The 26,068-nt window shown below is 35.7% G+C and overlaps 1 protein-coding gene across 7 annotated transcripts in view; it reads left to right on the top strand.

Annotated features, from left to right (window-relative positions):
• The window catches only part of DNAJC13 (DnaJ heat shock protein family (Hsp40) member C13), a 117,015-nt gene that overhangs the window by 19,885 nt on the left and 71,062 nt on the right, over nt 1-26,068 (top strand). For 6 of the 7 annotated variants that reach the window (XR_013361259.1, XM_077865164.1, XM_077865165.1 and 3 more), the window contains 7 exons: nt 14,183-14,258; nt 15,016-15,165; nt 15,599-15,640; nt 18,267-18,467; nt 22,195-22,401; nt 22,490-22,585; nt 22,971-23,062. Coding sequence is in view for 6 of the 7 variants with exons in the window: in XM_077865164.1 (XP_077721290.1) it covers nt 14,183-14,258; nt 15,016-15,165; nt 15,599-15,640; nt 18,267-18,467; nt 22,195-22,401; nt 22,490-22,585; nt 22,971-23,062 (864 nt within the window). In the remaining variant the exon portion in view is untranslated. Of the gene's footprint in view, nt 1-14,182; nt 14,259-15,015; nt 15,166-15,598; nt 15,641-17,397; nt 17,437-18,266; nt 18,468-22,194; nt 22,402-22,489; nt 22,586-22,970; nt 23,063-26,068 lie in introns of those variants that run through there. The other variant, XM_077865168.1, reaches the window with a different exon arrangement.

Genomic DNA, 26,068 nt, shown 5'->3' with positions numbered 1-26,068 from the left:
GTGAGGACATGGAACATGTGAAAGTTTTTAAATCTTGCCTTAAATACATTGAGTATTCAGTGAATGGCACATACTGATCATTACCAAAAAAAGTTTCCTCTCTAATCCTTTTAAGTAGTGATAAGTAAAATGAGTGTCCCACACTTTGACAAATAGGTGGCCACATTATTCCAAATCAGGCCTTGGATAAACCATGCCATGTACACAAAGCCAGTAACTTTAGATCTTTTTCTGAATTTTTCATCTTTTAGGTAATAGTGTAGTAACTTCTTAGAATGGTGCAACATCTGAATTCTGTAGTGTTTCTGGTTTGCATTAGCAAACTGACTATAATTTTGAAAGATAGTGTTTGTTTCCTTTTAATAACTCAATTGTACGAGCTCCTAAATTAGGGAGCATAACTGTTACACTTGTAGAATATTTGTCTTGAAATTTTTTCTTCATTTAATTTCAATGAGAAAAGTTAGAAAATTAATATACCCAGGGTAGTGTGAGTCTCTTTGGTTCTTTGCGTAAACCTTAAAAAAATTATATATTGAAATGATTTTTATTTTTTCCCCAAGTGGTAAATTACTCTGGTCATCATACTATAACGTCTATTTTTTTAATACAAGTATTACATATTGATGCATTGTTCTAATTCTAAAGAACAAGCTTGCTGAATACTTTTTTGGGTTTTTTTGTTTGTTTTTTAAATTTTATTTATTTGTTCATGAGAGACACAGAGAGAGGGGCAGAGACATAGGCAGAGGGAGGCGTAGGCCCCTGCAGGGAGCCCCAATGTGGAACTCGGATCCCAGGACCGTGGGATTACACCCCGAGCCAAAGGCAGACGCTCAACTGCTGAGCCATCCAGGCGTCCCCTGAATACTTTTTGTTTTGTTAGCTTGTCAGTAATTGTGATCTCCGGGAAATTTTCTTATATTCTAAGGAAAGTTGTGACTAAGACTAAAGACAGTCCTCTTTTCTTTCTTTTGTAACAATTTGGAGCAGAACTGTTTGTTTTTTTTGTTTGTTTGTTTGTTTTTTGGAGCAGAACTGTTTATGTGCTCTCAGCACAATTCCTTGCCTCCATCATTGACACCTTGAACCTTATTTTTATAACATCTTTATTGAGATAAAATTTACAAAACATAAAATTTACTTTTTAAAGTGTACCATTCAGTGCTTTTTAATGTATTCAGTAGAGTAGTGAACTGTCACCACTAACCATTTTTGGAACACTTTCATCACTTCCCCAAAAATCTAATCTAATAATATTAGCAATTCTTTTTTTTCCCCATCTTCCTAGCACCTGGCAGCCCATAATCTACTTTCTGTCACAGGATCTGCTTTTTTTTTTTTTTTTTTTTTTTTAAGATTTATTTATTTTGAGAGAGTACAAGTGCATATACTAGCACAGGGAGGGGAGATGCAAAAGAAGAGGGAGAGAGAATCTGAAGCAGACTTTGCACTGAACACGGAGCCCAACATGGTGGGCTTGATCTCATGATCCTGATTTCATGACCTGAGCCAAAACCAAGAGTCAGATGTTCAATCCACTGCACCATCCAGGTGCCCCAGGATTTGCTTATTTAGGACATCTCATGAATGGCATCGTATAGTATGGGCTCTTTTGTGACTGTCTTCTTTCACGTAGCATGTTTTTAAGGCTCATCAATATTGTAGCTTGTGCATTTCTTTTTATTGCCAAGTAGTATCCTATTGTATGGATTTGCCACATTTTGTTTATCCATTCATCAGTTGATGAACATTTGTATTGTTTCCACTTTTTTACTATTATGAATAATGCTGCTGTAAATGTTTTTGTTTAACCTTAGGGTGAATGTGTATTTCCAAGTCTCTTGGGTACATACCTGGGAGTGGAATTCTTATATGGAGTTATATATAGTTATAACTCTACATTTAACTTTTTGAGGAACAGCCAAGCTTTTCCAAGTGACTGAAGCATTTCACAATCCTTCTATCACTGTATGAGGAGTCCAGTTTCTCCATGTCCATACCAATATGTGTCATTGTCTTTTTTTATTTTAGCTATCCTAGTGGATATGAAGTGGTTGTTATCTTATTTATTTATTTATTTATTTTTATTTTTTTTTTTTTTAATTTATTTTTTGAGAGAGAGTAAGCATGCGTGTGCATGAGTGGAGGGAGGGGCAGAAGGAGAGAATCCTCAATCCTCAGCAGATTCCCTGATAAGTGTGGAGCCTGAGGGTGGGGCTCAATCCCACAACGCATGAACTCATGACCTGAGCTGAAACCAAGAGTTGGACACTTAACCAGCTAAACCACCCAGGCACCACTTGTGGTTTTAATTTGCATTTCCCTGATGACTAGATGTTGAATATCTTTTTATTTCTTTGTTGGCCATTTGTATATTTTTCATAAAGTCTGTATTCAAATCACTTACCCATTTTTTTTTATTTGGGTTACTCATCCTTTTGTTGAGTTGTGAGAGTTCATTATATATTCTGAATACAAGTTGCTTATCAGACATATGATTTGCAGATATTTTCTGCTATTTTGTGGGTTGTCTTTTTACCTTTTTAATGGTTATCACCTGAAGCACAAGGTTTTTGATTTTGACGAAATCCAGTTTATCTTTTTCTTTTGCTACTTGTGCTTTTGGTGTCATATCTAAGAAGCCATTACTTAATCCAAGGTCTCAAAGATTTACTCCTGTATTCTAAGAATGTTATAGCTTTGATTTTGGGTTAAATTTTGTATATAGTGTGAAATAGAGATCCAATTTCATTCTTTTTGCATGTGGATATCCAGTTGTCCCAGCACCATTTGTTGAAAAGATTATTCTTTCCCTATTAAATTGTTTTGGGACTCTGGTAAAAAATAATAGGCCATAAATGTAAAGGTTTATTTGTGAACTGCCAATTTTGTTCCATTAATTTATATGCCTGGCCTTATACCAGAACTATACCGTCTTGATTAGTTTAGCTTCGTACTAAGTTTTAAAACTAGGGGGACAGCCCCAGTGGCTCAGTGGTTTAGCGCTGCCTTCAGCCCGGGGTGTGATCCTGGAGACCCAGGATCGAGTCCCACGTCAGGCTCCCTGCATGGAGCCTGTTTCTCCCTCTCTGCCTGTGTCTCTGACTCTCCCTTCCTCCCTCCCTCTCTCTCTCTCTCTCTCTCTCTCTCTGTGTTTCTCATGAATAAATAAAATTTAAAAATCTTTTAAAAAAATAAAATAAAAATAAAACTAGGAAGTTTGAAATTCACTTTTGTTCATTTTCAAGATTTGACTATTCCGGGTCTCTTGCATCTCCATAAGAATTTTAGAGTTAGCTAGTCAATTTTACAAAAAAAGCAGCTGGGATTTTGATAGGGATTATGCTAAATGTGTGGATCAAATAGGGGAGTATTGCTGCCATAACAGTAATGAGACTTTTGATCCATGTGCGGAATATTTCCATTTATTTACATCTTTTAAAATTTGTTTCAAAAAAAAATTTGTTTCAGCAGTATTTTGTTTTTAGTGACACCTTGAAGTTTTTAACTTCTTAAAAGATCTTTCCTTTCCAGAGAGGGATAGTTATTTCATTAATCATGTACATTATTATGTGGCACTCAAATTTTTATTACACTTACATATTTTATGTGGCTGATTCTAATCTAATTTTAAAGCATTCCTCATCATCTTAATGTAAAAAACAAATGGCTAACATTAAAAATTGTGTTGTTTTGGGCAGCCCCAGTGGCGCAGCAGTTTAGTGCCGCCTGCAGCCTGGGGTATGGTCCTGGAGACCTGGGATCGAGTCCCACGTCAGGCTTCCTGTATGGAGCCTGCTTCTCCCTCTGCCTGTGTCTCTGCCCCTCTCTCTCTGTCTCTATGAATAAATGAAACCTTAAAAAAAATGTTGTTTTATTTATTTATTTTAAGATTGTATTTATTTATTAATGAGAGATACAGAGAGAGAGAGGCAGAGACACAGGCAGAGAGAGAAGCAGGCTCCATACAGGGAGCCTAACGTGGGACTCGATCGCGGGTCTCCAGAGTCATGCCCTGGGCCAAAGGCAGGTGCCAAACCATTGAGCCACCCAGGCGTCCCAATTGTGTTGTTTTAGAATTGTTCGTTGAACCCTTTCTCTAGAAACAAGTCTGTCTACAACAGATTTTATGTGTGATTTTGGGGATTTAAGGCCTCGGTTTTAAGTGATTTTGTGCCTGTATACATACTGCTAACCCAGGCCCGACATTGAGAAAAACATTATTGATAGTGCCAGCAAGGATGAATAAGTATTTTTCTTTTTATGTATGTCTAAATTAAAAATATATGTCTTAAGTTAAATATGTATATTTACATACATCTAAATTAAAGAATAACCACTTTACATATTTCTCTTGAGATATTCATGTGACCTATTTCATGTTACCTTTGTAATAGTTTTCACGGGTCTTATTTTGCAGCCACTACTCCATGCTCTTATTAATTCAGGTCTATTTATGGTTAGTGTAGTCTCCTTGGCTGACAAGTAGCCTTTTCTCCTATGGTTATCATGTTCCCCCAAGCAAAGTACCTAACTATATGTTTGCTCTGGAAGGACCAAGAAGGGGGAATAGCTTTCAGCAGTAAAAAGCGCTTTTCTTTCATGAAGGAGCGTAGTTTCCTTTTTGGTCTAAGCAAACCATTTCTAATAAGAAGGAGGATGCACATATTTCAATTAAAACGGAAGTGCAGATTCACTTAGAGAAACTTTAGGGTGATTTTTATTTATTTTATTAAGATTTTATTTATTCATGAGAGACAGAGAGAGAGAGATAGGCAGAGACATAGGCAGAGGGAGAAGCAGGCTCCATGAAGGGAGCCCGATGTAGGGCTCGATTCCGGGACTCCAGGATCATGCCCTGAGCCAAAGGCAGACACTTAACCGCTGAGCCACCCAGGCATCCCTTTAGGGTGATTTTTGAAGTACAGGTTTTTAGTTTTTTCTGGGTGGAAATTACAAGTAAAATCTACTTGTGCATCACTTTGATATTTGCATACATTAATTGTAGCAAATGCTCTGAATTTAAAAGTACTATTTTAGTATCTGAACTAGGTTCTAATACCTTGGGATGGATATATGGTAATCAGTCTATTAAATGGCAGGTGTTTATGACATTCATATATAGTCACTGTAATGACTAGATACAGGAAATTGAGAGGAAAGTTGGCTGAAAGTAAAGCTGGCAAATTTCTGATAACCTTTCTTATGTGTAGAAATAGAATCCTGCAACATAAGAGATACTCTTCTCTTTAGCCATCTGGTATTTATAGATCTCACCAACTCTGATAATCCTAGAAATCCTGAGGGTTTTTTACCCTGCTTTATTGATCTAGTTCTTGACCCTGCCAGCCTCTAAACCTCAGTTGAGTCCCATCCTGAACTGTTTTTGTGTTTTCTTTTATAATTCTTTGTGCTTATTATCACGCAATCTGGGATTTGAACATTTGTCATCCAAAAGTGGAAATAGTAATGCATTTGCTTGATAGGAATTTTATATTTTACACGTAGTTTTGTATTAGAAGCTAGCTCCAGGAGCGAAGGTAGTCTTTTCAACAAATGATGCTGATTACTTGGACATGTACATGCAAAAACAAACAAACAAAGACTCTAGGCACAGACTTTAAACTTTTCACAAATATTAACTCAAAACTGATCACTGACCTAGTGTGAAACACAAAAGTCTTAAAAGATAACATGGGAGAAAATCTAGATGGCTCTTGGGTTTGATGATTACTTTTTCGATACAACACCAGAGATGCAGCCCATGAAAAAATGAATTGGTAAAGCAGACTTCATTAAAATTTTAAAACTTCTGCTCTGCGAAAGACACTGTCAAGAGAATGTAAAAACAAGGTGGGAGAAAATATTTGTAAAAGACATTTGAAAAAAAAAAAAAAGACATTTGATAAAGGACTATTCAAAGTATACAAAGAACCCTTAAAACTCAACAGTAAGAAAACAGACAACTCAACTAAAAAAATGAGCCAAAGACTTTGGCAAGAATCTCACCAAAGAAATACAGATGGCAAATAAACACATGAAAAAAATGTTTCACATCATCAGTCATCAGGGAAATGCAAATATAGAGATACTACTGCACATTTAATGGATTGGCCAAAATCCAGAACATTGACAGCAACACAAATGCTGGTGATGAGGGTGTAGAGCAAAGGGAACTCTAATCATTTGCTGGTGGGAATGCAAAATGGTATAACCACTTTGGAAGACCTTTTGGTGGTTTCTTACAAAACTCAACGTCCTCTTACCATATGATCCAGCAATCACACTCTATAGTATTTACCCAAAAGAGTTGAAAACTTACACAAAAACTTTTCTGTTGAAAACATCCACCCAAAAACCTGCACACAGATGCTTATAACACCTTTAATCATAATTACCAAAACTTGGAAACAACCAAGAAGTCCTCCAGTAAATGAATGCATGGATAAACTGTATTACATGCAGACAATGAATATTATTCAGTGCTAAAATGAAATCAACCATCAAGGTAGGAAAGCTATGAAAGAAACTTAAGTGCATATTATAAGTGACAGAAGCAGTCTGAAAAGATTGTATACTATATAATTCCAACTATATGACATTGTAGAAAAGGCGTAGAACTTTGGAGCAGTAAAAAGATGAGTGGCTGCCAAGGTTTCAGAGGGGAGGGAGGGAAAAAAGTGGAGCACAGAGGATTTTTAGGGCAGTGAAACTTACTCTGTATGATACTGTAATGGTGGATACATGTCATTTTATATTTGTCCAGACCCATAGAATGGGCAACACCAAGAGTGAACCTTAATGTAAACTTGACTTGGGTTGAAAATGTGTCAATGTAGGTTCAGCAGTTATAACAAATAGATGTACCACTGTGGTGAGTGGAGGATGTTGGTAATGAGGGAGACTGCATGGATAGGGTCAAGGAGTATTTGGGAAATCTGTACCTTCCTAATCTTGCTGTGAACTTAAAACTACTCTAAAAATTGAGAGTATTAAAAAAAAATAGCTTTAACTCAGCTGGAAAAAAATACAGACCTTGTATCATGAAATTAAGCCCTTACATTTCATGGGATGTGCTTTATTTCTTCTGAAAGAAACGGAACATTTTCTTACTGAGTTATTGGGATATTTGCAGAGGGAGTATGTACTATATATGCCTTTCTCTTTTCTGAGGAGTATAACTTCTGATGTAAGTGAGCCATCTCAGGTGAAACTACTCTTTCAATTGGAATTTGACCAGAATCAGAGTATCCTGGTATTATAGGCATAGGAATGATCACTTTGCCCGTTAATTTTCTTCTCTGTATTAAGTATAAATTTAGTAGTCATGGTTACTGGAAACATAATGATACTAATTATAATTAATTCAATGGCTCTGTTGGAGTTTTGAACCCCTCCCCCCTGTTACTTAATCAGCAGAATAATAGCAATAAGAATAGCTAACATTTACCATTATAAACAAGTGACAAATACTTTACATGGATTATTTCTTTTAATCTTCACATTATGAGGTCTGTGTGTGTGTGTGTGTGTGTATGTATTCATTCCACATCTTTCAGATGGAGAAGCTGAAGCTTGAAGAGATTAAGCAAATTATCAGAGGATACATAGAAAGTGAATAGTTCAGTGTTTGAACAAAGGCAGTGACTCCAGAGCTGGTGGGTTTAATTATAAGCTGTAGTTCCTCCTTCAGTATTGCTTACCATTGATCTCCTCTCTGAGAAACCTTGTGTTTCAGTTAGCCTTAATTTCATTATTTCATGGACTAAAATTCTAATTCAAATACCTGGATTGTGAAGCTTTTAGTAGTAAAAGGAAAAACCCTAGATTCTATGAGAATACTAACAGCTTCTTAGAAATTGTAGCCAAAACTTATTTTAAAATGATCGAAGGAGGGATCCCTGGGTGGCTCGGCAGTTTGGCGCCTGCCTTTGGCCCAGGGCGTGATCCTGGAGTCCCGGGATCAAGTCCCGCGTCGGGCTCCCGGCATGGAGCCTGCTCCCTCCTCCTGTGTCTGTCTGTCTCTCTCTCTCTATGTTTATTATAAATAAATAAATCTTTAAAAAAAATAAAAATAAAAATGATCGAAGGAACTAGGGTGTTCAGCTTAGGAAAGAGGTTTCAAAGTGAAAGTCTGGTTGGCAGAAAAATTATTATATCCTATGTGAAGCTGAAAGACAGAACTTGAACCAGAGGGTGAAAATTGTAAGAAAGTAAATATTGGCTTAATTCTAAGAAACAATGGTCAGTATCTGCAGTACTGGAAATAAATAGAATTACTCTTAAGGAAGGTGAGTTGGTTCTCTTGCACCAGTAATGAACAATTAAAATCTAGCCAGCTTTGATCAGGGTATTCCCAAGGTTCAAGCTGTATGTTCTGGGGACTAGGCTAGGTAGCATAAAAGCTTTCAACTCTGATTGTTTGGGTTATTTGAAGCCTATTGCATAGACTATCTCCTGAAAGAATTGAGGTTCTTAACTTTAATATACAAAGGTTTTATGACCTCAAGAAACTTGAAAAACATTATTCTATAGTAAACACAAGCTTTGTCTGTACTTTACAAAAAGAAAGTAATACTGAATTTTCTCTATTTTGAGAGAGTTGAATGGTAGTAAAATCTTGTGCAGAAGAATATTGTGATGGTGGTCAATATTTTTGGAGTGTCCATTGACACTATTGTGTGTGTCTAATTGATACATTCTAGTTAAGAGTATTCAAGTCTGGAATTAACTTTCAAACAATGACAAGTATATTATCTCTTAACTGCTTTAAAGTTCATTTCAGTTGTTTGAATTAGTTAATTTAATAATAAAAGGTTGGGAGGGGCAGCTGGGTGGCCAGACTCTTGGTATAAACTCAGGATATAATGTAAGAGTTGTGAGATCAAGCCTGTGCTGGGCGTGGAGTCTGCTTAAGATTCTCTCTCTCTTTCCTTCTTCTCACCCCCTCTCCTTACCTCTCTCTCTCTTCCTCTCTTAATAATTTTAAAAAATATTGGGAAGAAACTGGGTCTTTGAGGGACTGGACTCCTTCATTCACTGCCATGTCCTTGAACCTAGCTCTGATACATCCTTGTTTAATACTAGGTTGATCTATGGTTATACTTAATACGATATCTGATTTAATACATTAGGGTTTTTCCCTAAAAAAAAAATTGCCGTAGGAAAAAAGTCATGTCATAAAAAGGAAAGCAATATTTATAAGGACTATAAAATTTAAAAATGGCATAACATAGGGACACCTGGGTGGCTCATTTGATCTGAGCTCAGGTCTTCTATCAGCAGTATCATTAGCACCTTTTTACTTGTTCTTATCTGTACTACTAGTTGTTATGGGAGCAAAATGCCCCAGATAAAGTGCCTCAAATATGTTTTTTATTTAAATAGCTTTAGTTTCCTGATTTATAATATTAGAGTTAATGGGTAATGTAAATTATATCACTTATTAAGCTGTCCTATTAGAATAAATCTATGATTTATAAAAACTTGAGAGAAGAAAATGCCTATTCCCTATAGACATTTAATGATGTGTATAACTTTAGTTCTGAATAAAACAGAAACAAGTGCAATAAGTAAAGTCAATAATGAATATTAATTTCTCGGCGAAAAAGGTGTTAGCTTTTACGTTTCTTCATATTATGTATATGACATCATCTGTTATAAATTTCTCATATGTACATTTTGTTTAGTCTTTATTCCTTTTGTTATTTGGTTTTAATATAGTTATATTTTATAAGAACTTTTAGGGACCTCCTGGGTGGCTTAGTTGGTTAAGCGTCTGCTTTTGGCTTATGTGATGATTCCAGAGTCCTAGGGTTGAGCCCCACCCTCAAGTTCCCTGCTCAGTGGGGAAGCCTGTTTCTCCCTCTCCTACTCCCCCGGCTTACACTCTTTGGTACTCTGTCAAATAAATAAAATCTTTTTTCTTTTTTCTTTTCTTTTTTTTTTTTTTTTTTTAAGATTTATTTATTTGTGAGAGACATAGAAGCAGAGACACAGAGGGAGAAGCAGGCTCTCTACAGAGAGCCTAATACAAGACTCCATCCCAGGGCCTGGGATCACAACCTGAGCCAAAGGCAGATGCTCAACCACTGAGCCACCCAGGTGTCCCCACTTTTTAAAAAAACTTTTAGTATGAATATTTTTAGGAATTAGCCAACACATTCATCTCAAACCCATAAGAACAGCAAATTCAATTATAATTTATAGATGGCATTTTCTCTTTGCAGATAAATAAAATGGGAGTACTGTCTTTCATAAAAATAACACCTTTTCATTTCCTGATATAGTGGTTATGAGTAAAAATTGGTATGGAATTAGTTGCTGTCTGACATATTCTGTTTTAAAAGCAAGAGTAAATGAACAGGTCATAGATTTGAATGCATGTTGATTTATTATTGGATAGATTGGTCTATTTAGCTATTTGATGGACACTGAGCATGTGCTGTATGTAGTGATGGGTCCTATGTAGAGGAGTTAGAGTTTCAAAGATAATGAAGACATTACTGCACTTAGGGGAATCCCTTCTTGTTCTTTATGATGAAGGACACTAGTGACTTAGTAAAAGATACCAAAAAAAAAAATCGTTTGTAGGTGTTGGGACTAACACACCATATAACACACCATATCTGTGATTCAGATTTTAATCTCTAAATTTGATATCCAAGGAGGCTTTACAGGTAATCTTTGAAGATTTAAGGCTTCTTAAAATGTTTTTAATGACCTAGAAGTATTTGTTCTATCCTTAAAGGGAAGTACGGCACACATTCTAGAGGACAGAGGTAGAGGGAACTCTCATGGAAGGGGGAGAGAGGAGAATAGAAGAGAATTCTCTTAAGAATTTCCTTATAGCTTTCTTCTTAGGGAAGCTGTAGAGCTCAGTATTTTGTCTGAAAGATAGGTCTGAGTTTACTAGTCATGACAGTATTTTGGGCCTAATGGACACTTGACTCCAGCATCCTTTTGCTGAAGGATCTAGAATATGCTCTCTGGTTATGGTAGTCACTAAGTAGCTGTGGCTATTTAAATTTAAAGTAATTAAATATAAAGAAAATTTAAAATTCACTTGCATTAGCCACATTTCAAGTGCTCAATAGCTACACGCGGCTCATGGCTGCCTCATCAGACAGAAAGTTCTTTTGTGTAGCACTGATCTAAACAACTAAGTTACATGAGAAAGATGTTCAGAAGGCCTTTAGTTGGGTGGAGAAAATTAGTTTTATTTACTTTTATTTTTATTTTTTTTTAAGATTTTATTTATTTATTCATGAGAGAGAGAGAGGCAGAGACAGAAGCAGAGGGAGAAGGAGGCTCCATGCAGGGAATCCGATGTGGGACTCCATCCTGGGACTCCAGGATCATGCCCTGGGCTGAAGGCAGGCTCTAAACCGCTGAACCACCCAGGTGTCCCAGGAAATTGATAAGAATTTAGAATTCTTAGAAATCTAAAAGAATTTAAAAGAATATCTTTAGAATTGAAAAGAATATCTTCTTAACTGATATCCTTTAAGACTTTGAGTGTGAGGGACGCTTGGGTGGCTCAGCGGTTGAGCATCTGCCTTTAGCTCAGGGTATCATACTGGAGTCTGGAATTGAGTCCCACGTTGGGCTCCCTGCATGGAGTCTGCTTCTCTTTCCCTCTGCCTATGTCTCTGCATCTCTCTCTCTCTCACCTCTCTCTCCCCCTCTGTGTCTCTCAGAAATAAATAAAATCTTAAATTAAAAAAAAAAAAAAAAAAGACCTTGAGTATGACAACAGTAGTTGACATTGGAAAGGAACATTTCAGGCATTTAATCCTTATACTTTTGCTCCCAGTGCGTAAAATATAAACAAATTCTGTAGTTTCATTTCAGTATTATATCATAACTTTCCAGATGATTCTGAACGTTAGAATTTGTGAATTCACATTTCTGTCAGATATTTGATTTCATTGTGAAGTCTTCTGAGGCAGATAGTGATTCAACAAGATCTTTGTCCCTGTTAATTGATAAAAACCTCTGAAGTTCTGAGACTTTTTAGATGTTTAGGTTAATTTTCAGGTACTTAAGCAATCTCTCAACCCTCACCTAGCTTAAGAAGGTAGCAAATGAATGTTTTTATGTTAGAAGAAGATGCTTTTCACTCTTTAGATCATTTCCCACTCTATTTTAGACATGTGAAATTAGGGAAGAAATATTTGTAACATTTGTAATATGGCAATACTTTTGTAATGACTATATGGCAAAGATTAATATAATTTATCATTTTCTTTTTTTTCCCAAATGGAAATAACTTCATTTTTATCATATAATACACTATTTAGAAAAAGATGGAAATAGAAAAATTAAATTGTGAAAGATCTCTCTTGATCTCAATGGAAATCCTTATAGTGTGTTACCCTCAAGTCTGATCATGGCTTTTGGCTTAAGGCATGTATATCTTTTTACTGTATTAGTAGTTTAAAGCAGAAAAACATGATTTTCATAGATATCAAAAAGGCATTTTGATTGTATTTAACATCCATTTTTGGTAATTTAAAAATCTCTTGACTGAAATACAAATAGATACTTCAGTAAATATGATTGATTATATTAATAGATTTTTCTAATAATTGAACTCTCTTTTCCTAAAATGAATCTTTTTTGGTCATGGTGTACTACTATTTTAATAAGCTACTTGATTTTTTTTTTTAAGATTTTGTTTATTTGACAGAGTACAAGCAGTGGGGGGAGCAGCAGGCTGAGAGAGAGGGAGAAGCAGGCTCCCCGCTGAACAAAGAGGGCTGATGTAGGGCTTAGTCCTAGGAATCTGGGATCATGTCCTGAGGCAAAGGCAGATGCTTAACCAACTGAACTACCCAAGGCACCCTGTTAGGGACTTCGTATCTTTTTTTAAAATTAAAAAAAAAATTAAATATATTTTTTAAACATTTTATTTATTTGAGAGAGAAAGAGCACAAGAGGCGGGCGAGGGGGGGGAGGAGGGCGGGGGCAGAAGAAGAGAAAGAAGCAGGCTCCTTGCTGAGCAGGAAGAAGGACATGGGATAGGATCCCAGGATGTGGGTCTCCATCCCAGGACCTGGAGATCATGATGAACCAAAGGCAGACACTTAACTGACTAAGCCACCCAGGCCTCCTGAGCTATTTGATTCTTATTGTTAATATTTATTTTAAAAATTGGTATATCTTTTTTGTCTTTTTGTGTTGTCTTACCAGATTTTAGTATCACTAAAAGAATTGAGTAACTGTCCTTAGTCTATTTCCTGAAATACCTTAAGGAGCATGCAACTTAACTGTTTCTTTAAGGTTCATCTTGTTTGAGCCATGGTGCTTTTGTAGGTTGTAATTCTTTGCAGCTTTCTTGAATTCTTCTGTTTAGGGGTTGATTTGTTCATAATTTGCAAATTTTTCTGCATAGTGTTACATCATTATTTCTTCTGTATCTGTGATTATAAATTCTTATATTCTTAATTTTGTTTTTGTGTTTTCCTAAACTAGCCAATGTTTTATGTATTTTATTTTTAAAAAACTATTTTTAAGTAGGTTTTTCTATTTCAGTTTCTATTTTTGCCATTATGGATTCCTCTTACAAGGGATTATTGATATTGAAGTGATTTTTCTCCTTAGATATGTTACTTTAAGTGAAGAAAGTGAAGTGAGAAGTGAAACTTGCTTGTCTATGGTGTAGGTTTCCTACTCCTATAAAATTGCAACACTTAAGTGTAGTAGATACTTGCTTAAATACAAATGATTAAAATTCTAGAATATTGCTGTGACTTACCAGTTACAGGCCATAGGTTTTCCTACCTTTGGATCATGGTTTTGTTGAAAGGATATTTTGAAAAAATTAGTAGTGTGCAGTGTTATTGTTGTTTTTAATAAAATTTTCCCATTTAGAATCTTGGCATCCTTAGGTAATATTTTGCTGACTTCATGTATACTAACAACTCAAGCTTGCATAAGGTCCTAATTCTCTGCTTAAGGATCTTACTAGTTCCTTCACTCACAGTAGAATGAGTGGTGGTAGGTGGGTTTTAATATCAATAACACTTTTGGAATATAAAACTAAGCTATATTTAGTTATCATTAATCAACTGATACATTTCTATTGAAATATCCCTTTTGGTTTAATATCATATATTTTATTATAAAATGTTTCATTTATTTAAGACTAAATTTAAGTCCTTGTCTTTCTTTGTAGGTATAAGCGTGTCTTTTCAGTTGGAACCCATGCGATTACTACCTATAATCCCAATACCTTAGAAGTAACAAATCAGGTAATCATGTTAGAAGCAGTCAGACATTTTTTGAATTCCATTTGAATTTTAAAGCCAGATATGACCCATGATTCCCTGGCCTGAAATCAATACTTTAGGTTAGAAAAGTCAACTTCAAAAGAGATTGATAAGCTTATATAATACAAAAAAATAAGTAAATAAGTAAAAGAGGATGGTGACAAATGTTTTTTTTTTCTAGACTCTAAGGAGTATAACTTTTTGATATGTTGTTTTTGATTGTTGCCATCTCTTATGTAAATTGGTACATTAATTCTTCATAATTTTAAAGACTGTATTGCTGCAATAAAGGCATACATAAGTCACAGTGCAGTGGTTGGAAAATACTTGTAATGGAAGTAGGATTACTGTTTATAAAGCAAGACCAACTTGAATATGGATAAGTAAACATATTTAAATATATTTAGCTTATTTTTAATTCTAAATTAGGCATGTTTTACAGATTTTGTTTTAACAGATCATAAAATTTTATTCCTCACTTTTCACTTTTCTGTATTTTAATTGCTTTGGATTAATGTTATTAATCATTAAAATTGAAATACAGATGAGATTTTTATTGTCTCTGATCTGATAACTGAAAATCTTTAAAAGAATTTGTTGCAGAATTACTGTAATATATAACATCTTCTAGGCCTCTCTTATTTTCTAAGATTTTTCTCATTTAATTGTGAAATTAAAGTAGTAAAAATAGTGTAATATTTAATATACCATCAGTTGGAAGAATTTTTCTTTTTGTTAGTGGCCTTATGGAGACATTTGCAGCATCAGTCCCGTTGGAAAAGGACAAGGAACAGAATTCAACCTCACATTTCGTAAAGGCAGTGGGAAAAAGTCAGAAACTTTAAAATTTTCTACAGAGCACAGGACAGAACTTCTTACAGAAGCATTGGTAAGAACGTTTTCATGTTAATAAGCTAAATTTTTCTGTCCTTTTTTTTAAATGAAACAGTTGCAAAGTGCAGATATTAATGTTCTGAGCCTTTGTTCCCACACTGCTCATTTTTTTCTTATTGACTGTAACTTGATTCTGTGAAACTTTCACTTTCTCTAACTGAAAGGCTGGAAAATCTTGTGTTTAATAGTGTTTAGTCTTTTTAAGCACACATACAGAGCAAAGCAGTTGTATGTTTAATCTATCTTAATTTTCAGCGAAGTTTCACACATTTTTTTATTGAACAGTCTTAAACTATAATTCAATAATATTTTTTATTATCAAAGTTATCAGGTTGGGATTTTACATGTTTTGGATAAAAAGGACTGAACTATTGAGTTGTCCTTACCAGTTTGTTGTCATAAACTTTGATTATGTTTTTCTCTTTCAGAGATTTAGAACTGATTTTTCAGAGGGAAAAATCACAGGAAGGGCAAGTATTAAACATTATGAATATCTATTTTTATTCTAATGTTGCCTGTCATTATAGAAATCATTCTGTGTTCTGTGTGTTCCTTTTATGGCAAAGCTAAAGGGAAAAAAGGAATCCTCATTTGTTTTCTGGCACTGTGTGATAGATGTAGTTTAACAGGAAATTCCAATATGAGGAATTAGATTTATGACTATGAATGCCAATGGTTGGGGAAAAAGTTTTGAGACCGAACTATGGAACATTAAAAACAGTGCTATAACCACTCAGGGTACTCTTTATTCAATACTCTAAACAGCCACAGTAAGCATCACACTGTGGGTAATACCTGTTGGAACACACAGTAGTTGTTTGGTATAGGATTTTCCTATTTCAGAAGAATTAAGGTTTTAAGTTTGGAGTATATCAGAATTGTCATATATGTTCTTGCACTGCTAATAAGGCTTTGCATGGTGCACTGACAACTTTGGAGAAGTCACCATTGCTTATTAGAATCTTCATAACTTTCTCAGGCATTCTGTAGTAATGTTACAACAGCATGTAAACTAAATCAGAGACTTCAGAGGAGGGGATATGGGAGTTTATGCTTTTTCCCTTCCTTGAAATACTGAATTTTTTTCCATGAGAATGTATTGCTTTTATAACAGGGATGGGGACAGAATAATGCCTAAACTGGTAATACTGTTCAGAATTCTGACTTCTGGTCAAAGGCAGGAACTAAAAATTCTAAGAAGCTGGCAGTACCTGTCTTTCCCTGTCTTTTTTAAAGCCCTCATCCTTTCTATGGATGTTTCTGTTAGGAGTTTTAGCATCTTAGAAGCCTCACTGATCTCATCAAGCAACTGACTGGTTGCTGAGGAGACATTTAAAATAGATAAATGGCAGTTGACAAGCTGCTTTTTTCTTGTTTCTCATGAGCCACAGTCAAATTTCTATAAATTATAATTTGGTGTGCTTATTTTAATTGTTTTATGTTAGCAGTTGACTTTTCCATATTCCTTATATGGAAAACAACTGCTTCCAAAAACATACTTTTAGATTTTGTTTATAAGCTTCTCAATACTTCACAAAACTGAGATGGAAACTGTCTTTAGAAGATTGCCTGGAAGTCAGTCTGCTTAGTTTTAATCAGGAGTGAATTGCAAAAAGCTTCCTCTCCCAAAAGCTCTGCTGGAAAATACTCTTGTATAAATTGAATTTGACCCTCAGATCTTCAATTGTCCCCAGATAGACTCTATATCAGATCTCTAAGTCTCTGTCTTTTAGCCACTACAATCCTGAGGTTAATGATGTGTTTCTGTCAGCACATCTCGTTATGACAGTTGATTATCAGCTGTGAGGAATAGACGATCCTGCAGAGTGAGTTAGCGCATGCAAAAACAAGTGTAGTTTGGAAAAGCACCACCATTTTTGTGGTTTCCCTTCTTCTGGAGAGAAGTGGCACTGCTCCATCCTTTAGTTCAGAATCAAGGTGCTAAATATATTCTTGGGTTAATGCAGGCCCTTGTCTTTCTGCAAATTCCTTTTATGGAACTATAATATGCATTATTATGCAGTCGATCTGTAATGCCAAAGGGACTTGATGTCATATGATTCTGAGCCAGACTGAGGCTCATTGCTGAGTGTAGTGTTGGGGTGTTGTGGAGGTGTTTATTATTTAATGCCTTACTCACTTTTCTGAATACCTACAAGAGAATTTCTCTCATTTCAGTATTAAAAATAGTTGTACTTCTGAGTAACGGATTTACTTTTACTTAAGAGTCCTGTGACTGACCATGTGTTCCTCTTCATGTTGTTGGGTAGGAAACTTTGTGGACTTTTTGGGTGGGTGAGGGGATATTCATTTCACATCTGACACTTGGTTACTTTTCTCTTGCCTCATTTTGTCTTTATTTTAAATTATTTTCTCTTGTATCATAACATTTGGTTAGCAGCCTCACCTAAACCTATTTTTTTTCTTTTTAAGAATAAAACCGGGTAGTAAATGAATGTTGACCATTCTAATCATTTCTGATACTAAGTACTTTAATTTATAAAGGAATGTTATTATCTAAGTGGAATTTTACTTGCTAATACAATCAAATACAACTTTGCATTGGTGTGATTAGAAAAGCCTCAGGTCAAACTGAGGCTTCAGCATTCTTATGTATGTAGAAAGAAAATCTATATTAGCATTCTGAACCAGCTCAGATTATTTAAACTGAATATTGTAACTTCCCCAAAATATGATTTACCTCTTTTCCATATGTAAGTTGAATTAAAAGAATCCATCAAAAAAGTTGAAACTTTATTCCCAATAAAACTTTCAGAGTATTATTTCTTTTAGAACTTTCTTTTTTTTATAGATTTGCATAAACTGACTCAGAATTGTTTCACAAAATATTATAACCCAAACCTTTGTTAATTTAAAAAAGATATAATATCTTCAGTTTGAGCAAACCTTTTTACTTAAATACAAAGCTTTAAATACCTAAAATTAATGTTTTTAACAATTTGAATAGTAGCTCTAAATATTTATAATATTGTTTAGAATTCTGGTTGTTTTAGCAGGGACTGATACAGTAAATGTAACTTTATTTTATGGTAAGCTTACATATGAACCTAAAAGTAATATTACTTCTCTTTCTAGAGATATAACTGCTATAAGCATCACTGGAGTGATACAAGAAAACCTGTCATTTTAGAAGTAACTCCTGGAGGCTTTGACCAGATTAACCCTGCAACCAACAAAGTCCTCTGTTCCTATGACTATAGAAATATTGAAGGCTTTGTAGATCTCTCTGATTATCAGGGAGGGTTTTGTATACTTTATGGAGGATTTAGTAGATTGGTAAGTAGTATTTTTAAAAAGTGGTGCCTTTAAGGGGTGCCTGGGTGGCTCAGCAGTTGAGCATCTGCCTTTGGCGCAGGTCATGATCCCGGGGCCCTGGTATTGAGTCCTACATTGGGCTCCCCACAGGAAGCCTGCTTCTCCCCCTGCCTATGTCTCTGCGTCTCTCTCTTGTGTCTGTCATGAATAAATAGATAAAATCTTAAAAAAAAAAAAAAAAAGTCATTTAAAAAGAGACATGATGGGGCATCTGGGTGACTCAATTGGTTAAGCCTCTGCCTTCGGCTCAGGTCATGATCCCAGCGTCCTGGGTTTGAGCTCCACATTGGGCTCCCTGCTCGGTGGCGAGCCTTCTTCTCCCTTTCTCTCTGCTGCTCTGCTTTCTTGTGCTTTCTCTCTGTCAAATAAATATCTAAAAAAATAAATAAATAAGGCATGACTATTTGAAAGAAAGCAGGGTTTTTACACTTGATTTTCAGATTTCATGTGAGTCTTCTGGAAAGAAGTATGGTATTAAGAGTGCAGGCTTGTTATCAAAGAGGCTTGAGCTTGAATCCCAACTGGGAGCTTTTTAAAGTGAGGAGAGTAATACATATATCATAGATTTTTTTTTTTGAGGCTCCAGTGAGATAATTTATGTAAATGTTTAGCATAATATGTGGGTTAGTATTCAATAAACGGTACAGTTATTTTAATTAGTATTAATGTCTTAGCTGAAAGAGTCTACGCTTTCTTTGAAAAATAAGATCTTTTTTATAGTTTTTCCTCCTTTCCCCAGCTGTTTGTAATTTGGAATCTAAGTATTCATTGAAACTTCAAATTTGGAGTTCATTGCCTGTTTTTGTCTTGAAATTCTGAATTATGTGTGAATTGTGTGGTACAGAAGAAGCCACTTAGGATGCTCAGACCCTGTTTGTTAATTGGTAATAGAAGCTGAGCTAGAGGGACACATGGGTGGTTCAGCAGTAGAGCATCTGCCTTCGGCTCAGGGAGTGATCCCAGGGTCTGGGACCAAGTTCTGTATCAGGCTCCTTGCAGGGAGCCTACTTCTCCCTTTGCCTGTGTCTCTGCCTCTCTCTCTGTGTCTCTCATGAATGAACAAATAAAATCATAAATAAAAAAAAAGAAGCTGAGCTAGAGATGATGACCATATTTTTTTTATAAGAAACATTTTGCCTTCCTTAATTAAACCTCACATCTCAGGGATGCCTGGGTGGCCCAGCAGTTGAGCGTCTGCCTTCAGAGCGTGATCCTGGAAACCCAGGATCGAGTCCTGCATCAGGCTCCCTGCCTGGAGCCTGCTTCTCCCTCTGCCTCTCTCTCTCTCCCTCTCTCTCTCTCTCTCTCTCTCTGTGTGTGTGTCTCTCATGAATAAATAAATAAAATCTTAAAACAAATAATAAACCTCATATCTCAAAGACGAGCAATAGAGTTTACACAAGGAAAGTCTTGTTTGAACATATTCTCAGGGTTCCTTTCTCTTGAGAATTTTAGTGTCTGTAGCTATCTTGGTGGCCTGAGAACAACTACTCCCAAGATTTAGTGTTCTATAGATAAATTATCCTTTTCTGGGTAGCAGAGCCAAGACAAGCCTGGATATGGGCTAGAGGGTACCAGAAGGAATATAAAAGGAATGATGATGGGGTAGGAGTGCTGAACTATTTGATTTACAAAATATGTTAGCTCTTCAGAGTTACAGGCCTTTTTCCATCTTGGATTTCTCTCTTTGCTTGGGTAATGGGTACTAACCTAAGTATCTCTCATCTAGGAACACATATCTAGACATTTGTTACCTCTGAGTCTAGACCCAAAGGATGAAGGCCCAAAGAGAAAATTCGTTCCCTGTCCCACCCTAGAGCAGCTTAAATCCTGTTGTTGAAGTGCTGTCCAAAGGCTTATCTCTTCCATGGACATTGAAATTTATAATGATTAACTCCTTGGAGGGGGCACCTAGTTGACTCAGTTGGTTATATGTCTTGATTTCAGCTCAGGTCTTGATTTTGACTCATGTCATGATCTCAGGATTGTGAGATTGAGCCCGGAGTCAGGCTCTATACTAGGGATGGAGCCCACTAAAGATTCTTTCTCTCTCTCTCTCTGTCTCTCCCCCTTTACCCTCCCCTACCATTTACCTGCTCGCTCACTTTCTCTCTCTCCCTCTCTCTCTCTCTCAAAAAAAAAAAAAAAAAAAAAAAAATCCTTGGTGGAAAATGAACCTAATTACAGGAGAGAGCCTTAATAGACTTTAATGGGACAATTGTACCACAGTAATTCAGCCAAGCTTTCCAGGGCACAAGGTAAACAGTAAGGATGAGAATTGTGTGATATTTCTCAATTGGCAACAGTTTTTATTGCTTAATGGCATCAAGCAGTTTTAATTTTAATCATCTACTTTCTAAGTATACTCTGCCTTTTAAAAGGTGGAGTCAGTTCACTACACATGTGATACCGTGACAGATTCATTCAGCAAACCTTTATGTGGTACTTTTTGCATGCATAGTGACTATCCTAAGCAGCTGGGGATAAAATCAGGTTTTAGGATTTTGTTCATTCATTCATTCATTCATTTTTTTATTTACTTATTTATATTTTTTAATTTTTATTTATTTATGATAGTCACAGAGAGAGAGAGAGAAAGAGGCAGAGACACAGGCAGAGGGAGAAGCAGGCTCCATGCACCGGGAGCCCGATGTGGGACTCGATCCCGGGTCTCCAGGATCGCGCCCTGGGCCAAAGGCAGGCGCCAAACCGCTGCACCACCCAGGGATCCCCAGGATTTTATTTATTTTACCTAATTTCTACACCCAGCATGGGGCTTGAACTTATAAGCCTGAGATCAAGGGTTGCCCACTCCATTGACTGAGCCAGCCAGGTACCCCTAAAATGAGGTTTTATTTTATTTTTTTAAAAGATTTATTTGAGAGGGAGCACACACAAGCAGAGGCAGCGGCTGAGGGAGAGGGAGAAGCAGATTATCTGCTGAGCAGGGAGCCCAACATAGGGCTCATTCCCAGGACCCCAGGATCATGACCCAAGCCAAAGCCAGCCGCTTAATGGATTGAGCTACCCAGGCATCCCTAAAATCAGGTTTTAACATGATCTGAACCAGTGTTTCTCAGCCAGGGGGCTATTGGAGTCTGGACAGGACAATTCTTTATTGTGTGACACTTTCCTGCCTTGTCCTTTGCAGCACATTTAGCATTTCTGGCCTCCTGGCATCAAATGCAAGTAGCAATATCTTATCTTTACCTTCCTAAATACACTCCTGGAAGTTGATTTGTAATATCCATTGGCCAAAGGCTTGTAAACATTTAAGCATTCTTCAAGGTAATCTGATAAGAAAGTTCACTGTATAAGAACATTGTATCAGAGCTACTTTAGTTGAAACTGGAAATACTCACTACCCCCACTGGACTTGGCTGGAGTCCCTGGGACCCTTTCTGGAAGCTCCAGCATGCTGTTTTCTGTATGGTGACAGGAACTAGACTTTGAGAAGTTATGAGTTAATTTCCACTCAGTTATTTGCAAGGCTCTATATCCTAGAGTCTGTGATTTTTAACTTAGTAACAGTGATTCAAATACAGCACACTGCTTACTTACCTTTGATAAGATCTACCATTATTTTCCTTTAGAATTGCTACTTCACTGTCTTTCCTGTGAATTAATTCAGAATGGTCACATTTTAGTTGTTTCAACCCTGACTTTTTAAATTTCAAAATTTATGCAGCATTTATTTGCATCAGAGCAAAGAGAAGAAATTATCAAAAGTGCAATAGATCATGCTGGCAACTACATAGGTATTTCACTGCGCATCAGAAAAGAACCTTTAGAATTTGAGCAGTATTTGAACCTTCGCTTTGGGAAATACAGCACTGATGAATCCATCACATCTTTAGCAGAGTTTATAGTCCAAAAAATATCACCTAGACATTCGGTAAGACCCTGTGTTAAAAATAAAAATTTGTTCATCTGATTTTGATATTTTTCTTCAGTAATTTTTTATGTCTCAATTTTGTTTGAAGGAACCTGTAAAGCGAGTTCTAGCACTTACAGAAACATGTTTAGTAGAACGTGATCCAGCAACCTATAATATTGCAACTTTGAAGCCTTTAGGAGAAGTAAGTTTGACATTATTAGCTTAAATGAGACTTCTTCCTGTTGCTAAATTAGGATAATTTTCTATTTTAATATTTTCCCATGCTTAAAGAATGGGAAATAAGGAGAATCTATTCTTCACATTATTATATTTATTATACTTAGAACAATGAATATTATAAACTTTATTTTCAAAACAAATTTATTTTCAAAGTATGTAAGGTGAAAGGAACTTTTTATTCAACAATTGTATGAAAATTTGAGACATCTAAGCGGCTCTTAAATTATGATACTGTAAACAGTTTTTAAATACTGATTTTGTAAGCTAAAATGGGGATGTGTAGTTCTTATATGGAAATGCCATAAAACTAAACATCTTTTGTTGAACTTGGTTTTTGTTTTCATTAGGTATTTGCATTGGTTTGTGACTCAGAAAATCCACAACTGTTTACCATTGAATTTATAAAAGGGCAAATACGGAAGTATTCTTCAACAGAAAGGTATTTTTTTTTTAATTCATCAAGCTTTTGAGATCCCAGTATATTCAAGGCGAAGTCCTCCATCAAAGAGGAAAGACAAAATTTATAATCTAGAACTTTGAAATCATATAACTTAGAAAAGACAGCATTATTTTGTTGTATATTGAAAATGAACTTCATTCAGTTTTCCAGTTTCCAAAGAGAATAAAAATGGTGATTTGATTTTAAATATAATGTTGAAAATGTAGTTCTGTAACTTAAGCTTTTAATGTATTTTTAAATAGCATCTTTCACTTTCATTGTTAAATTGTTTGGATACCAACAAGTTACTTTAAATATACTTGAAGTTAGAGTTTTATAAGTTAGCATCAGTAGACTAGTTACTAATTTTCCAGTGGAATGTGCCTGATTTTTTTTTTTATATTACTATGACTTGGCTGTTGATGTGAAAACGAGTGAGATGCTGTAGCTCATAAACTACTCCTGTGAGGTAAACCACTTATAGTGATGTTCTACTGTGAATGACTAGATCTCCCTTCATGTACTAAGCCATTGTAATGGGATTGGCAGTTTTTATATTTTGGACAGTTTTTTTAATGGTGTTGTAAATAGATTATGACTGAATCTGTTTTTAAAAGATAGTTGAAACAGTTCTGGTACATTTTGCCACTGTCTACCATACAGCCTTATTGAACTGTTGTCACTTCCTGGAGTATGACCAGTAACTGTTTCTTACCTTGGAAAGCTTTTGATCTAAGTTCAACAAAAACGGCATTTTAAGCAAAAGGTTGTATTTTTTCCTGTCCTGAATTCAAGGAAGAGAACTTCTGAAAAAAAAAAAAAAAAATAGTGCACATGTTCTAATCAGAGAAGAGATCTCAACATTTACAGTTGGTCATGTGCTTTATGTACATCAGATTGTTTAATCTTGATCCCTAGAAAGATGCCATTATTCCCAATAAAGCCAATATGCAGGAAGCAAAGCAATTTCTTTGTGACTTTGGATTAGGAAAAGATGTCTTAGATACACACAATTCATAAAAGTCTGATTAATTAGACATTGTAAAAATTTAAAACTTTGACCCCCATTAAGAAAAGGAAATGACAAGCCACAGACAGGAAGAAAATATTTGGAAAATATATAGCTAGTAAAAGACATGTTTCTAGAATATATTAAGAACTCTTTTGGGGTACCTGAGTGGCTCAGTTGGATGAGCGTCTGCCTTTGACTTAGGTCATGATCCCATGGTCCTGGGGTTGAGCCCTGCATCAGGCTCCTTTGCTCAGTAGGGAACCTGTTTCTTGCTCTCCCGCTGCCTGCTGCTCTTCCTGCTTGTGTGCTTGCTCTCTCTCATTCTCTTTGTCAAATAAATAAAATCTTTAAAAAAAAATTACTCTTTTAACTCAATACCAAAAAACAAATAATAAATGGGCAAAAATATTCAAATAGACACCTCACCAAAGAGGATATTTGAAGTAAATAAACACATGAAAAGATTATGACTCATTAGGGAAAAGTAAAACTGCTACATGTACACTGAAATGGATAACGTCCATTCAGTTGAACAACAAATTGGCAGTGCCAATTGTTGGCAAACCTGTGGATTCTTATACATTGCTGGTGATGATGTAAAATCATAAACTTTTAAAAAATAGTTTGGCAATTTCTTAAACATATAGTTATTATATGACCCTATGTCAATTCTCCTAGGTATCTACCCCAGACAAAAACATATGGCCACAAAAACTTGTATGTGAATGTTTATAATAATAATTCATAATCAAAACTAGAAACAATTGATATATGTATCACCTGGTGAATGAATAGGCAAAAATATTGATTATCCATACAGTGAAATACTACTCAGCAATAAAAAGGACTGAACCTTAAAAATGTGATATATAAAATAAGCAAGACACATAAGGCTATATATTATATGATTCCATTTATACGAATTTTTTAATAGACTTTTTTGGAGCAATTTTAGGTTTGGAGTAGTATTGAGCAGAAGGTACAGAGGTTTCTCATATACCTCCTCCTGCTTTGCCTCCTAACTGGAGTAGCCTCTCCCATTACCAACATCCCCTACCAGAGTGATACATTTGTTATGAATGATGAACCTGCAGGCTTGAACCAATGTATAATGACACTTATCCACCATTTTAGTATCTTACAGACTATTTTCACTGCCCTAAAAATTCCCAGGGATTCTTTCCAGCAGTAATAATACTGCTCCACTGATTTCATCTTGCCCTCCTCCCTAAACCTTGACAGTCACTCATCTTTTTACGGTCTCCAAGGTTTTGCTTCTTCCACAATATCATAGTTGGAATCATGTAGTATATAGCCTTTTCAGATTGTCTTCTTTCATTTCCTCCCTGTCTCCTAGGTCTTCATGTCTGGATAGCTCATTTCTTTTTAACTTAGTAATCCATTGTCTAGACATACCATGGTTTATTCATTTGGTCTCTTAGTTGCTTCCAAGTTTGGCCAGTTATGAATAAAGCTGCTCTAAACATCTGTGTGCATCTGGAACATATGGTAAGAGGATGTTGAGTTTTTTAAGAAACTGCCAAACCGTTTTCCAAAAGTGGCTGTGCCATTTTGTATTCCAAACAGCAGTGAATGAGAGTTCCTGTTGCTCCATATCCTCACCAGCATTTGGTATTATTAATGTTCAGTTTTGGTCATTCTAATAGGTATGTGGTTATTTCTCATTGCTGTTTCAGTTTGCATTTCTGTGATGATGTATGTGTTGAGTATCTTTTCTTATGTTTATTTTCATATGTTTATTTGCTATCTGTATCTTCTTTGGTGAGGTATCTATCTGTTAAGGACTTTGGGTTTTTTTGTTTAAGATTTTATTTATTAATTTGACAGAGAGAGAACGAACAAGTAGGCAGAGTGACAGGCAGAGGGAGAGGGAGAAGCATGCTCCTTGAGGAGCAGAAAGCCTGATGTGGGGCTGGATCCATGACCCTGGGATCATGACCTGAGCTGAATGAAGGCAGATGCTTAACTGACTG

The sequence above is a fragment of the Canis aureus genome, chromosome 22 (genome assembly GCF_053574225.1).
Source record: "Canis aureus isolate CA01 chromosome 22, VMU_Caureus_v.1.0, whole genome shotgun sequence".
Lineage (NCBI taxonomy): Eukaryota > Metazoa > Chordata > Mammalia > Carnivora > Canidae > Canis > Canis aureus.
Note: the sequence above shows the minus strand (reverse complement) of the source record. Positions and strands in the feature narration are given on the sequence as shown.